General features: G+C 31.1%; 2 protein-coding genes and 1 long non-coding RNA gene across 4 annotated transcripts; all 3 read right to left on the minus strand.

Moving 5' to 3' along the window:
- Positions 1 to 8,130: 8,130 nt before the first annotated feature.
- On the minus strand, positions 8,131 to 9,405 carry LOC108485892 (uncharacterized). The gene is made up of 2 exons (XM_017789738.2): positions 9,043 to 9,405; positions 8,131 to 8,924 (listed from the first exon to the last, which is right to left on the minus strand). The coding sequence occupies exon 2, from the start codon at positions 8,901 to 8,903 to the stop codon at positions 8,355 to 8,357; it is 549 nt and encodes a 182-aa protein (XP_017645227.1). The 5' UTR covers positions 8,904 to 8,924; positions 9,043 to 9,405; the 3' UTR covers positions 8,131 to 8,354.
- A 1,181-nt stretch (positions 9,406 to 10,586) lies between these two features.
- LOC108485819 (putative pentatricopeptide repeat-containing protein At1g10330) lies at positions 10,587 to 12,875 on the minus strand. Of its 2 annotated transcripts, none has more exons than XM_053030146.1 (2): positions 11,272 to 12,875; positions 10,587 to 10,961 (listed from the first exon to the last, which is right to left on the minus strand). In XM_053030146.1, the coding sequence occupies exons 1-2, from the start codon at positions 12,608 to 12,610 to the stop codon at positions 10,900 to 10,902; spliced, it is 1,401 nt and encodes a 466-aa protein (XP_052886106.1). In that variant the 5' UTR covers positions 12,611 to 12,875; the 3' UTR covers positions 10,587 to 10,899. The 2 variants fall into 2 exon arrangements, with proteins under 2 accessions (XP_052886106.1, XP_017645157.1); XM_017789668.2 differs by having other exon boundaries at positions 11,162 to 12,875.
- An 831-nt stretch (positions 12,876 to 13,706) lies between these two features.
- Positions 13,707 to 14,492, minus strand: LOC128293972 (uncharacterized). Its single transcript, XR_008284136.1, has 2 exons — positions 14,259 to 14,492; positions 13,707 to 14,135 (listed from the first exon to the last, which is right to left on the minus strand). It is a non-coding gene; the product is annotated as an uncharacterized LOC128293972 (long non-coding RNA).
- Positions 14,493 to 16,612: the final 2,120 nt, after the last annotated feature.

The following is a 16,612-nucleotide window of genomic DNA, read 5'->3' on the forward strand; positions in this document are numbered from 1 at the left end:
TGCTGTTGGTCTTAAATGAGGCGGCATGAAAAAGATATTTATAAAACTTAAAAGTTAAAATATATATATTATAATATTATAATATTATATCTTAATCATTAAGTATATATATTACATATAATAAATAAAAGAAACAAAAAGAAATAGAATAGAAACGAAACAGGGAGAAAAGGAAAGAAAAGAAAAGGGAAAGAAATATTGGAGAAATTAGAGTTTTAAAGTTCAAAGCTCAATTGGTTAGTTAATTTAATCATTTTTCTTATAATTTTTATGTTTTAGAATCCCGATATTAAATACTACCCGATCTATATCAAAATTTTAGAAATTATTGAAGTTTTAAGTTTTGTCTATGATGAATAATTTGACTATTAAGGACTAAATTGATAGATTTTCAAGTTAGAAATGAAAAAGGATTGAATTGTAGAATAAATTGTAAATTTTGAGTATTAAAGACTAAATTGTGAAAAATTCAAAATTTAGAGATTTAAGTGAAATTAGAGAGTTAAATCTAGTTTAAAGTGGAAATTGAATGAAAATCTAGAATTGATTGTGAAGAAATAAAATTAGTCTCAGTTTAGGGATTAAATTGGAATTTAGACAAATATTGAGTAAAAATTGAAATATGTAATATGAAATTAAATTATGTTGTATTAATGAATTTTAATTGTTTTAATTTTGTAGCTAACGTCATACCGGAATCCTTGACTAAAAAGGGGGAAAGATAAAGTTGACATCGAATAGCTCGGAATTCCTGGTTTGTATTTCTATAATCCGAATTTAGTTGTTAATTGTTATAATTTAATTTAATGTACATGGTAAGCGTTGAGGTGAGAATTATTGTGTTTTGCAATTGAAATGGATTGATTTAGTATGTGATAAATTGATTGAATTTATATTGATTGAATGAATTGAATTGGTAGATATATATATTGAATGAATTATTTTTCAATTGAAATGATTATATGTGTAATTATGTGATTATATGAAAAATCAGTATTGGATATTGATTATATCTGAAATGCGAAATTAAACCCTATTAACTGTATTGGCCTGAGTCGCATATAGATAGCATGCCATAGGATTGGAAGAGTTCAGGAATTCCTTCAACTTCGAGTCGATGAGATATTGGGTGTCAATTTACTACTTTGGATTAATTCGATGAGGCACTGGGTGCCAATTTACTTCGGTTTAGCCGATGAGGCACTGGGTGTCAAATTATTACTTCGAATTATTCGATGAGGCACTAGGTGCCAATCTGGTCTGTTTTGATTGGATCCGTGTATCAATCCGAGTCCAAGTCATGTTAATAGGGGTAAATGAATAATAAAGTTTTATAATTGATATTGAAATGGCATGGTATAAGAAATGGAAGTGAAATAGTGAATTGAAAATAGAATGTGAAATATGTTGCAAATATATGGAATATATGAATTATATACTCATGAAATGACTATGGAATGGATATTGCAATTGTATAATGAAATGTGAAATAAATTGTGAAAAGCTATTTATATAGCAAGTATGAGAATTGAGATATTTGTGAAACAAATGAAATATGATATGTTTGTTGTAATAATTAAATATTAATATGTGTTTATATTTCAATTGTATATTTGTAATTTCTTATCTTTAAATATTTGGATTATAGAAATACCGCTGAGTTTTTACTCAGCGTACGGTTTTGTTTCCTGTGTGCAGGTTAGGTACTTAACTTTTGATCGCCGATTCAGCATCCCACAACGATCCCGAACTCAAATGTGGTAATGTTTATCCTTTGTGTCGGCATGTACCTAGAGTGTCTAAATAATAGTTATTTTGTGATTTAATTGTAAATGAGGTTATAATTTTAATTTTAGTTGGTTTTATACATATAAATATGTGTTTGTTTTTGAAGCCATATTATGGCATGGTAAATTGAACTAAATCTAGATAAATGCATGTGAATTTAATTCTATGTTTAAGTGCTCATGAACTAGGCAAATTGATTTAGATTTGGTATGTTTATAATTTGGATTAAAATGATGCTTTGATGACTTGTTTTGATGATATGAAATGTTTGAAATTTTTATTTGTTTGATCTGTAAACTCCGGTAATGCTCCGTAACCCGGTTCTAGCGAGGGATACGGGTTGGGGGTGTTACATGTGTATGTGTCAATTGAAGTGCTTGGCATTATAGGACATAATTTGGATAGTTTTGTGCTTATATGTAATGTGACAAATTAGTAATGTTATGTTTCACTACTTTGTTTTATGAAAGTACCACTGTGCCCTGTGGCTCAGCGTACGGTTTGTTTTCTCAGTGTATAGGTATAGGTAATCCTCAGGAATTCGAGAAGTAAATCCAGCATCCAAGAAACAATTCCCTGGTACATAGTCCAACGTCTCGACGTCAACCCAGAATTTTGAAACCTTTATGTCCTATTTTGACTTCGGCTTAGTAAAAGAGTTTTCATAAGCTCGTATAAGACCTGAAAACGATTATGTATTGTTCTATACGTATGTGTTACTTATATATGAATGTTTAATGGGTTTTAATCAAATGTAAATTGATTGTAGTTGCTCCGGAAACGAATGTGGCACCTTGTAGCTCAAACCCGACGATCGGGTCAGGTTTTAAAGGTGTTACATTTACCTAAATCCTAAGTAAAAGACTGACTCTGTGTGTGTGTTTTGATGTATTGATAGCTTGAATTCAATTGACAATAGAGCCGAAAGTTAGTACATATAAGACTTCTGCATGACATAACTTTATTTATAATAGTGAAATTTATAGCTCAATAAAGGGTAAATGATATCCTCTCATCAGCATCACATGATAGTTGAGAAGTGGCATGGTCACGGGTCATTTGTCCTAAAGATGAATGATTTAATTACTATTTGTTAGTAATTAATTTTTCATAAAGGAATATGTAATGGTTACTATGAAATAAAATAGGATCATAGTGGGAGAATGAATTTATCCCAAAAGAGATTAAGGATGTCTTAAGAGGGTAACATACATATGACAAGGTAATTGGACAAGCACTTGATAAAGTAGCTTTCGTAATGGTATATGATAGGGAGAACTCAATCATGGTACTTTAGTGAAATGACTCCGTGACAAAATAATGTGGTAATTAGTATACGAAGAATCTAAACTTAATTACAAATTATTTGAGCCTTAATTATATATATCTATTTGGTCCCTCCTCTAGCTTGGTATAACCTTAATAGTTTTCATTACTCGATGATATGGAAAAAGTGAAAAAGTGAAACAATTGAATTAGTTTAATTAATTAATTAATTGAATGAATGAATAAATAATATTTTAGGCATAGGTAAAATATTTATTAGGCTGAAAAAATTGTATGAGTTAATTTAAAGGCTAGATAACATGTTTAATTGATCCGATAAATGACAAGGCCCAAAGGGGCCCAATTTAATAGGGATGGGCGACAAACCCTAGTCCCAAAGAGGGCTTGTTGTTGCCCCACCTTATACACCCCTAGTAGGAGTTGATCTTTTATATTAAAGTATTATTATTTAATCACACTTTGGTCAATTTAAATTCTTGTTATTTTCTCTATAAATTGAGACAAGTACTAGGTAAAAAGTATACTTAATATACGTCGATATTTTGTAAAAATATAAGGAAGTTATTTTTTCAAATAAATTATATCTTTTGACAGAGTTTGTTCTTCAATTTTTAACTCTTAAAGTTTCACTAAAGTGTTCATCGTTTTGCAAATAGAATTTACACTTTAACAAACTAAGGTCAAGAATAGCAAAAAAAAATCGAATAGTTAAAAACTGGAACAACTTAATCCACCTAATCCAAAAACACAAGTACTATTTGAGTAAAAATAATTATTACTATAAACATCACGAGAAGTTAGTTTTTATGAAAATCTTTAAAAAAAATTTAATGGCTTGGATTAGTGGAATTGAATCGAAAAGTAAGGAAAGGATTGAGAGAAATAGAGAGAGAATTTAATCTAAAGTTTGAATTGGGCATTTTGCTATTAATGCCTGGGTAAAACTACGATTTAAACCCCTCACATGTTTCTAAGTATAAGTTATTCACTTAACACATTTGACTTCCTCGTAAAATGGTTCATACCTCAATTTCTAAATTCTTAATTTCAACTAGTTTTATGACTTTTAATAATGGAAATTCAATTATACTTTAGTCATAAAATTAACTTGATTTCCCAATCACATGACTCAAATTCTTAATTTCAGGCACTTTGCCAAATTTCTGATAACGAAAATTTTTGGATCATTAGAATAAATTTATAATATAAATAAAAATTATTTAATAATATTGAAAATTATAATTTTAATATTTCCAAAAGATAAATATAAAAATTATTATAAATATAATAATATTTGGTTTGATTCAAATTGAATTCTATTTAAAAATCATGAGCTATGTTTTAAAAATTGATTTACACTTTTCAAAAGGAAAAACAATTTCAAAATAAAAATATTATTTTCAGTTAATTAATAAGTTATTTTTTGTTGATGAAACTACTTTTCGCAAAAAAAAAAACATAAGAATTTTTTTTTTGAAGGGTAACAAGTACAATATAATCAAAGTACAAACAAAAATATATGTCCAAGTAACACCAAGTATCAAACTATTACAAATAGATTGTCCGAGTAACCACAAAGTAGAATCATACCATTACATCACAAACGAACAAAGAATTGGTAAAATCCAAACTAGAGTGAACAAATTAGATTAACTAGACTAAGAGCCACACATTGCAACCGTATATGATGGATTTGGAGACCCACGCATATAATTGGACATGGTAAATCTCAAACCTAGGTACTGAGCCAAGGCCTCATTGGCAAATGCTACAAAAGTTTTTGTAAATAATTTTTCATGAAATAAATACATCTAAGGTAAATCCATTCATTTGTGATCTTAACTATACTCTTGTTGATATATTGTACAATAAGGAGGAAGACAAAGAGGAGGAAGTGGCGGTGTTAAGGAGGCTGGTTCATCTAGTAAGGTGGAGAGCCGGAAAGAGACAAGAGGACAAGTTGAGAATTGGGGAGGGGGGCTAAGTTGAAAGAGTATTTTAAGGTTGCTAGAGAGGCCAAAATATTCCTTTCTTATTGTTTGGGAGAGTATTGATAGTGAAGGTCCTCTTGTTTATTGATGTGGTGTGGCAGGCCATTATTGAGGGGTTGGCATCAAAAAGTACGTGCAGGACATGTAGGATGTGCAAGACGTGCACTACGAGCTTCATTTTGTTATAACAATATGAGATTGTTACTTTCAGATGGGGTTCAGTGGTCATTAGAGGCATGTTCACACTTGAGGAGTGTTCATATAAAAAAACGGGTGTTTGTCAAAAATACTTGCTAAGTGAGTGGATAGTTCCTGGAGACAGGTAGTTTAGGTTCTCGAAAAGGGAATGAATGGTCTAGGATGCATGCTACGATCGAGGGATCCAGGATAGCTAATCACTAAAGTGCCTGAGTGGAATCAGAGAGTTGACTATGGTTGCTTCTCAAATAGTCTATAATGCCGGCATGTGTTGAAGTCTAAAAAAGATATAAAAATTATATTTTCTTCCGTGTAATTTCAAAGTAGGAAAAAAAAAAAAAGTGAGGTTGGAGGTTTATCCAAATGTGACATGAAAAAAGTATGATGATTGCGTTAATTTAGTTGCTTGGGCCTACAAGTTAAATGGTGGGAAAGATAGGCCCTTCAAACTATCAAATTGGGCCATCCAGCTTGAAGAACTTGCTGGATTCAAAACGGACACATTGGATGCTCCATTTCTTTTTCTTTTTCTCCTTTTTTTTTTTAATTTTCATTAAAAAAAGTTAATTTTAGTTTTAGTTTTTTTATTATTAAATTTGAGATTTAAACTTTATACTTTGATTTTTAACTGGTCATTTTATTTTTATAATGTTATTAATTTTAACTTATTCAGGTCAGAGGAGATGTTCAAGTAAAGCTCTCCGAATAATATCGATTCTAAGATCTAAACTTAATCTAAATATATGATGGAATAGACCACTTCCACTTCTTTCAATCACTTGCTAGTAGTTAAAACAATGTTTTTAACTTTAGCCATATATCAAATTTTAATCAAGGGCTAGAAAGAGGTGTAATCCCTCTCTTTTTATAATATTACTAACTAATTTAAATAATTAATATCGCTCAATTTGGTGAAATTTTTGAATTAAATCGTACTACTTTAAAATTCGATGGTAGTTTTTGTAGTAGTCTAAGGGGTTGGTTTAGGGTTTAGGATTAACTTTTCGACCTAAATACTATGTGATTATATAATTTGAATGCTATAAGAGTTTTAGAGGCTAATACATATCTTTCCATTTTATTAGGTTTGCGTCTTTTTTGTTTTTTGAACATTATAAAACAATGGTCAAATTTCATTTTTGGCTCATAGACTATGCTAAAGGTAGATGTGAGCATGGGTCGGGCCACTTGGCTTGGCCCGAAAGCCCGTCTGATATGTGGGAGGGTTTGGACAAAAATATAGACACGAAAAATGGGCTTGGACAAAAAATAAAGCCTGTTTAAAAACGGGCCGGGCCTCGGGTAAGGTATTTTTGGCCCGGACCCTAATTCACTAAAGGACAAAAAAAATTTGATTTCTTTAATATTATTCTTGTTTTTTTTTTCCTACTTTGCTACCATTTTACTATTATATTGTTATTGTTTGAATATTGTATAAAACTTATTTTTATTGTTATTTTTGTAATTATTTTAAAGACATTTGTTAATTTTGTTATTATTTTATAGACATTTGCTTGTTAAGTTGCATCTATCTTAGGATTATTTAAGTATACATATGTTTAAAATTTATTTTCAATTTGTTGGGAAATATTTATTTTGATGTTTTAGTATTTTTGATGTATTATATATATTTTAAAATTATATTAAAATAATATAAAAATTAATATGGGTGGGCCTGATCGGGATCGAGTTTTAGCATTTTTATCTGGATCTGGCTTGGGCAAAATTTTAGGCCCATTTTTTGGGCCAGGCCTAGCAAACAGTCTGAATTTTTAGTCAGGCCTGATCCGAACGCGGCCCGAACCTGACCCATGCTGACCTCTAGCTAAAGGTTGAGATTTAATGTATATAATTTAATTTTTAACATAATTTGGCCCTTCTTCTTTAATAATATCATTAGTAAATCTAAATAGTTTTAACTATTTCAATCAAAATGTTAATGTCAATTTTTCTTAAGAATATCATTCCAACAAAAAATTTATTTTATCACGATGAGTTTGAATAAATATTTTTAAGAAAAGAAAATTCCTAATTACTATTTTCAACATTATTTTTATTGTTACATGACTATTAAGTGATTTTTTTTTAATTTCAAAAATCATACTAGAGAATTTAATAAAATAATTTTAATAGTAATAATAACTTGATCTGATTTTCTAAAGTAAATATATTAAATTTTTGAAAATAAAAATAAAGGGATTAAATTCACATATTTTAACCTTAAATTTTTACTTTTGTAATTTAAAATAAATAAATAAATAACAAACCCAAAACAAAACATCAACAATAAGTCATATTAGTTAATTATTAAAAGGCCAACTCGTAGTGCTTGGGATGGATATATATATATATATATATATAAGAAATTTATTACGTAAAATAATATTTATTTTCAATAATTATATTTTATGAAAATTAAAATGTGAAATTGTATTTTCCTTATTTTATTATTGAATAATTTTTAAATAAAATATAAATTTAATTAAGAAGTTGAAATTGACCGTTTACTCCCCATCTATCTTTTCCTAAAAATGCAAAAAAAAAAATTGTTAAAAGATTGCAAAAGGAAGGTTTTTTTGTTTATTTATTATAATTATAATTAAAAATAATATATGTTGATTAAATTAGACCATCGAAATTTTTTGAATTTGTTAAATTACTACTTTTAAAAATAAACATATTTTCCTTAAAAAAGTAAATAAACATATTTAATAATAATTATATATATAAATGGATGTTGGAAATGAATATTGGAAATCGTTATTTATGAGAATAACTCAAAGTTTAATAATAAATTTAGGGTTAAAATATGTTTTAAGTTTTGTACTATTTTTAATATTAAAATTTTAAAATTTTAAAATTAAAATTTAATATTAATATTGATAAATTTATTTTATTAAATTAAATAGAAGTCATATATAAAAAATAATATTATAATAAACTTAAATTTAATAGAATAATTTTAACAATTTAATATTTTTAAATAAAAATAAATAAAAAGACTAAACTCCTTGATGAGTCTTATTCAGCCATTGACCATGACCATTATCATCATGAAGAAGATGATGTAAGAGCAATGGATGATAGGATTCAGAAAATGTCAAGAATCTCGAGGATGGAACGGTTGCAGAGGGGACAACTCCCTCGATTCAACCACACTTCCCTCGAACACACCCTGCAAAAAGTGTGCCCACATGGGATAAAAGCCGCACCTTTCTTCCTCCCCATGCACACGCAGCATATCCTATCACTCCCCATTTCCATCCTCCTCCCTTTTTCTTCCTCCTCCTCACCTCCGCCGCCGTCGGCCTCCTCCAACAGCCTCATCAACGATACCCTTAGCGGAGTCCCTGGTGTTCTCGCCCCACCCACATTACTTGTCGGCGACCCCGATGCCCGATAATGTCGCTCGGCTGCTAAAGCAGCGGCTAGGTTCATGCCTGTCGGAACCGGATCCGGGTTGACGCAACCTGGATCCGCTGCTGCTACTCGTTCTTCCTCTTCTTCTATTTCAGCTTCATCTTCGTCTCTGAGGCTCATGGTCGTTGACCCGAATCCCCATTTAGACCCACCACAACAACCCATCACTTTAAATCCCAGCCGTTCTTTGAAACTCCTCCTCCTCCTTTCCCCTTCCATTGTTCTTCCTTCCCTCTCTCCCTGCAATATCACACTAAGTTAACTTGGCAAAGAAAACCCAGAAAGCAACTAGCTAGAATAATGGTAAAGCAAGTCCCATGAGTTCATTAATTGAAACAAACAATTAAGGGAATCTTACCTCTTTCCCTTGATTTGCACTTGTGAAAATGACTGAACCAAACTAAATGAGTTGTTGAAAAAAAGGAAGTGCCTTTTGTAGAGTTTATTGAGAAAGGCTTTCCGTTTCAAGTTTTCATAAGGACGAACAAAGACAAAACAGAAGAAGAAGAAGAAGAAGAAGATAAACAAACAAACAAATAAAGGGTGTAAATAAGGAAGGGGTTTGGACTTTTGGGGTTCCTTATTGATGGAGCAAAGCACAGCCACTTTGAGGGTGTTTTAATATAAGTTTGGATTTGCTATTAGTTTTAATGGGTAGCCATAGGGTTTTCATTTCTTTTTTAAAAAATAAAACACCTTTCTTGTTCTATATATTTAATGAAAATTCCCAAACTTAAGAATTATAGTACTATTATTATTAGGACTAAATTAAACAAAAACAAAATGATTAATACGTAAGAACTTCATGCATACAAGTAAGTGGCATGTGATTCTTAATATTTGTATTATGTTAATGGTGAATAAAAAAAAAATATTCTCTTCAATAATTAATTTGCTTACGTTATCCCAACAAACAAGGAAAAGTGAAATATTTATAAAACGAAAACCCAATCATAATGCATTAATTATATATGTGGATAGAAATATGTATTACCATATATGCATCAACATGGTTGCTTCATTTAATTGTGTCATTAAAGCCAAAGCCTTAAAAGGCTCAACTTAATTTGCGTGAGCTGTGCAAAAAGTTAACATCCACTCCATTACAACTATGGTCCAAATGAGCTGTGCTGCTTCAGTGGTCCTTCTTTCCGGTGAGATTCGAAGTTTATCATTAACCAAAACATTGATTAGAATTTTTGTTATAAATTTCAATTTCTTGTCCCCATTTCTCAAATCTCTACACACAATTCACCTAAGGCATTTAAAAAAAAATTGATAATTCATGTTGTATCACATTTTTATTTTATTGTCAGTATTGTTTTAAGGTGTTTGATAGGTTAATAAATTATATTATATAAAAATTTAAAACAAGTTGATATTGATGCTGTGTTATGTTTGAATTTTTTTTATTCCATTTCTGTGTTATATATATAATTAGTGATAAGAGTCAATCTGTCATTAATTCAATTTATTAATAATAAAATACTCATACTTTATAAAGAAAATTGTATTATTAAAAATTACAGATAATAAAATTTAAATACAAGCCTCAGCAATTGTATTTTACTATTCCTTTATAAATATATTTGTTACATTTCTCACGCAAATGGTAGCCATAATCTATTGTCTTTGGTAGGTAATACTATTATGAAGGTCTATGTCTTAGGAATCAAATTGCATTTTATTCTATTTACTTAAAAAATGAGTAAATTAATCTATGTACAATAAATCAAAGAGCAAACAAATCTTTTTGTTAAAAAGATCATCCTTTTCTACCATAAAAAAGTTGGTTTGACTGATGGAATTTCTATATAGTTACACATAACAATACCATGTGTACCTCATGTTAACACAATTTTTAATAGTAAAAATGGATAAAATTTTTAACAAAAAGAGTAATTTACTTTTTAATCTAAAATATAATGATTAGTTTACTCAATTTTTTAAATAAAACCAAATCTTTTAAAGAATCCAAATAATAAACTTACCAGGTAGAGCCATCCTACAGGTCTGTCAAAGGAAGCATAAGTCAATTAAAACAAACAATTATTGGTCCATCAAATTCAAATCAACAACGTAGCTAGCCTCCATATGTACGCCACTAAAACAAAAGGCATCTCTATTTTCCCTTTCCCTCACCAAAAATCCTACCTCAGATTTGGCCCACAACCAGAGACTAATGGAATTTTAAATACCCTCATGCTGCACACGTTCAGTCAGTCCATTTCACCAAAAGTAAAAGGGTCCCCTCAATCCCAATTTTTGTGTTCTTCCCTTCACATGACAAATACATATATCGAGTCAAGACAGGCTAAAGAAAAAAAATCAAGCAAGCATGAATTTCATTTGTCTTTCATATGTAAATCTCATCATGCTGATGTGTTTGCATCATAAGAGAGTTAACTCTTTGTCTAGGGGAATATTTGATTGTTCAATCTAAGAATGAATTCTCTAATATTTTGATTGGCATTTACCATCGATATTGCTGCTGCAGAATGCATGTGATTAGTTAAAGAATAGAGACTGCTTCCACAGGATTTTTACACGGAATCAATGAAGCTATAAGCAGGAACTTTCCTGATACCTGCTTCTACCATGGCTTTCCCCAAGTCAGCTGCACGATCCCATCTCTCCTTGTCGGCATTTATGGTAGACAATGCTACATATAGTCCGCAATGTCGTGGCTGCAACTCAAGCAACCTTCTCCCCACTTCATTTCCAAGTTCAATGGCACCATGAATCTTACAAGCACCTAAAAGAGCCCCCAAAACCGAAGCATCAGGTTGAAATGGCATAGTGTTTACAAACTCAGTCGCTTGAGTCAAAAGGCCTGCTCTGCCTAAAAGGTCTACCAGACACCCGTAGTGTTCCATTATTGGCACAATGCCATATTGGCACCACATTGATTGAAAGAATTGTGAACCCAACTGCACTCTCTTAGTGCGAGCACATGCTGTAAGAACAGCAACAAATGTGACCTCATTCGGACACATTCCGTCCACTTTCATCTTCTCAAACAAGTCCAAAGCCTCCTTTTCTCTACCATTACATGCAAAAGAAGAGATCATTGCATTCCAAGTACAAACCTCTCTATCCAACATTTGATTAAAAACTCTAAAGGCAAAGTCTAAATGACCTCTTTTTCCATAAAAATCAATCAATGCCGTGCCCATGAAAACAGTCATAACGCCCTCGTTTCTGAAAATATGCCCATGTATCTGCCTCCCTTGGTAAAACCCCCTTTGCTCTTCTAAATTAGCACAACAAGAGAGCACGTTAACATAAGTAGCCTCACTCGGTTTAACCGAAAACTCTATCATTTTCTCAAAAACCCAAATAGCCTTTGCAAACTGTTTGCTCCTTACGAAACCATTAATAACACTTGTCCAAGACACCACATCCTTTTCACTCATGCGGTCAAAGAAGAAAAGAGCAGAACCCATATCACCATTTCTCCCAAAAGCATCAAGCATCACATTACACGCGACGATGCACGGGTTAAGAATTTTTTCGAACACTTTACGCACATTACTTAGGCTACCGAGTTTGGCATACAAACCAAGCAAAGATGTTTGCACGAAGGAGTCAGTCAAGACGCCACGCTTTAGTGCTTGGGCATGGAGGGGTGAGCAAGAGAGCGAGGCTAAGGATTGAGAGGTAGAGGCGGCTTTGAAAAGGGAAGTGAAAGTGTGGCCATTGGGGGGTGCCTGATGATGAAGCATGAAGGTGAAGAGTGTAAGGGAACAATGTGGGATTATGTTGAGATAAGCCCTTATTAAGGTGTTGTAAAGGAGGGTTGGTTTCCATTTGGAAGCAGTATTGAAGAGGAGAGCGGTGGTGATTAGCAGGGAATGGATTTGCTTGATTTGGTTTGGACGTTCGAGGAAACGTTGAAGGTGTTGCAGCAGATACTCAGAGTTCATGTGGCTTATTCGGGTTTCAGTGATGGCCCTTTCAGCTTTCTTCTATATCATGGGCCTCATTATGGGGAGGCCTATATCCAATTTTCTATTATCAAGGCAAAAGAAATTTAGGGCGTTCATAGTAATTTTATTGAAGCCATTAGAAAAAAGAACTTGCATAAAATAGAAGAATCACTATACTGAGAAATTAAGAGCTCATGATGGAACATAGGATCACCGCAATGGTACAAGACTCGCCTAAAAGCATCCTCTTCCAATGTCCTTTGATACCTTTCGGATACAGATTCTCACATATTTATATGCGAGTAAAAAATAGAAGAATTGGTGTTAATGCTGACATCTATAGAAAATAACAATTCTAACAAACCGTAAATACTAACTTTACTCGATCTCTTCGCTTCATGTTAATAGCTAATTTAATATCATATCATTCACCAAACCAACCTTTATTCTATTGATGGCAGTAAAAAACTAATTAAAAATTCAATAAAGGCAATTGTACCTATCAATTAATAGTATAACTACAGTTAATACAGATATCGTTCCCACGAAGACTAAAAGTACTAGTACTTGCGTTTTTTTATTATTTAACCGACAAATTAGAGTGATTGATTAAAAACTAAAATTAACTAAAGGACACGACAAATAAAAAATAAGGAAAATAATTGAGTAAACAACCAAGAAGCGAAACAATACTCAGAAAAGAATTCACCTAGACTTCATTTGTCATTATCAATCTAAATTACGCAGTTTCTTTACTTTGTATCTTGATCCGTAGAAATACATAAATTATGCTAATATCTTTCTTTAAGACTAAGAGCAACTGACTCTAGGTTGATTAATTGAAATTTCTTTCTAACTAAAACCCCTATTATCTCATTAATTCTATCTATGAATCCCCCTATTAGATTTGACTCTAATCCGATAGATTGATGTCGTCCTATTTCTAGGATTGTATTTGTATGCAACTCCACTCAATTATGCTAAATCTACTTTTAAACATTGTCTATTCTTCCTCTGATTTAAGTACAACAAAATGGATTAATAGAACATAAATCAAAAGACAAAATTCATCATAGGGTTCATCTCTCCTAGGTATTTAGAAAGTTAGTTCATAATTGCAAATAAAAACATCTCAAAGACAATATAGCCATAAGAAATAAAGAAACTCATAATAAACTTTAAAGAAATCAAAAGAAGATCTTCAGTCTTGATGGAAATCTATTTCAGAGTCGACTTCAATAGTATTTTCTGAGTTGTTTTCTTAAATATTCTATGACGATTTACTCCCATCTTCTTATGTTTGTCATATATAGGTCTTGGAATGCTCGAAAAACCTAAAAATTATGTTTTTCCACGCGTTTGGAGTGAAATTTACGATTTTGACACGGCCTGGAATATGGCCGTGTGGCTCACACGACCGTGTGTCTAGCCCCTGTGGAATGACCCAGCTCGTGTGGCTCCTGAAAGTTGCTTTGATATTTCAATTTTTTGACTTTCGCTCCTTTTGTTCCCAAATACTCTCCTAAGTATAGAAACATGAATTTAAAGGATGAAACATAAAATTCACCATTTTAAATAGAATAAACATCCAAAAATGCATTATGTATGATGCTAAAATATGTTACTTTTAGCATTTATCATTTACCCTTTTCTTTTGCAACTTGCCTTTGGATTAATGTTGCAACAGGCTTCCATGAACACCAACATGTCAACTTCACCTAAATAGTGGGCAAAAGTATCACCATTAAACTGATTTCGATCTCGTAAAAAATTGATTGAACATCACAATTAATTGAACATCACACTCTTTGAAAGATGACTACTAATCTCTCCATTTAATTTAGCTGTGAATCCAACTAGAATTGTGCCCTTAAGCTTTTGATCCCTACATTAGCATAATAAACCTCATAGATAGTAATAATGTCCATACCCTTTTTACAAAAAGAAAAACTGCATTGTTGCAAAATAATCACATGATCAATTCTTAATGTTTCTCAGAAAAGAAAAACAATATTTATAATATATATAAAATACTAAAGATATTATTTTAAAATTTAAACAAAGAAAGAAAACCTTACCTACATGTATACCCTTTAGGCATAATCCAACCATATTTTCACAAGTATTTGGAGAAGCCTTGTAATTTGGAGCTTTGTTACACGTCTTTCAAAAATATGTTCCCTACCAAGTATGATTAATAATCTCAAATAGGAAGTTTTACTTGTTAGACATTTAAATAGTAAGCTTTATGAAAAAGAGAGATGGTTAAATAATTGAATATTTAAAAGAATGAAATAAATAATTATTTTTTAAAGACACCATGGCAATGAGTGAGCAAGCAACTTCTTGTATAAACTAAAGAGCAGCTATATTTGATTATAGCAAGAGAATCATTTCTCTCCAATAATGCAATTTGTTGGAGTTATTTAACATCCCAAATAGAGAAGAAGTTCCCCATGTTGCCAAAAAAAGAGAGAAAAGCAACCTCATATCTTCAACTTGATAAATTAAGGAAAAATGGAAATAAGTAGATAATTATTATATCACCGAAATCTTTTAAAATACCTGAAACAAAAAAAAAAAAGTCAAATTGAAATGCAAAAAAAGAAAGGAATGAATAATTACTGATAACTTTTCAGAGCATAAAAAATAATGGTTTTGCTGGTAGTTGGCTAGTGCTGGAGCGGATTGAACTTCTTTAACAGTTTCAGTAGTTAAGAGAATTGTCGTTCACTAATAATTTTTGTTGTAGTGGATGAAAGAGCAGGGGATAAATCTTACCAGTAATGTTGTCGATGAGAAAAAAAAATTTGCGAAAAAGGAGAGATGTTTTCTCAAGAAGGTGGGAAAGTTAAGGCCTGTAAAATGCTTTATGGAAAAGGATTTTTTATCGACCACTAGTGCTGAGAAGCGTTGCTAGCTAGCGACAAGCACTGGGTTGGGATTAGCAATGAAGAAGAAAGGGGAAGAGGGTTTTTCTTCATTGAGGATGTGAAAAGGAGAAACATCAAAAAATGTCTTATGAAATAAAAAGGACAAGACATTTTTTTTTTTTAAAAAAGCCCTCATTTTCCGTGTTTTGGAGAATGATTTATGGTGGAAATTCATTTTTCACCAAATAAATATAGGAAAATAATAAAAATGTTTTCCATAAAATTTTTTCTGAGTAAATAAATAGACCCTTAATCAATTAAAATGTGATTTTAATATTTAATTTTATTTTTCATATGTTATTTGTTTTTAATTTTTTAAATATAATTTATGTGCATATGTTAAATTTTCAATTAGTTTATAGAGTTAAAATTTTTATTAGCTTGCATCAAATAATTATCTTATTATATTAATATATTATTTGTTAAATATTAATATTTTTGTTATTATTACATCATAATTAGTAAAATACTAATAAGTTATTATGTCTATTTTATAGTATAGTAAATTTTTCAATACAAATACACAAGATGAAGAAAAGACAACAGTTTCAAGTCTACTCGGAGTAAGAAGATCAACTGAACCAGAACGGTATCTTGGGCTCCCTAATATGGTGGGAAGAAAGAAGAGGGCATCATTTCAAGCTTTGAAGGACAAATTTAAACAACGAATTGATAGCTGGAGCATAAGACATATTTTTCAAGAAGGAAAAGAAGTTTTCATAAAGGCTCTACTCTAATCCATTCCAACTTATACTATGGCTTGCTCTCTACTTCCTAAGTCTCTATGTGCTGAATTGGAGGGCATCATGGCTAAGTTTTGGTGGCAAAGAGGTCATGACAAAAAAGGCATTCATTGGTGTGCTTGGAAGGAACTATGCTCATTAAACAAAGATGGTGGTATTGGTTTTCGAAATCTTGCAAAATTTAATATAGCGTTATTAGCAAAGTAGGGTTGGCTTCTTTTTAATTATCCAAATTCATTATTAGCCCGTGTTTTGAAGGAAAAATATTATCCTAATTCAGATTTCTAAATGCTCGGTTAGAGAATTTACCTTCGCTTACCTGG

The sequence above is a fragment of the Gossypium arboreum genome, chromosome 6 (assembly GCF_025698485.1).
Source record: "Gossypium arboreum isolate Shixiya-1 chromosome 6, ASM2569848v2, whole genome shotgun sequence".
In the NCBI taxonomy this organism is placed as follows: Eukaryota; Viridiplantae; Streptophyta; class Magnoliopsida; order Malvales; family Malvaceae; genus Gossypium; species Gossypium arboreum.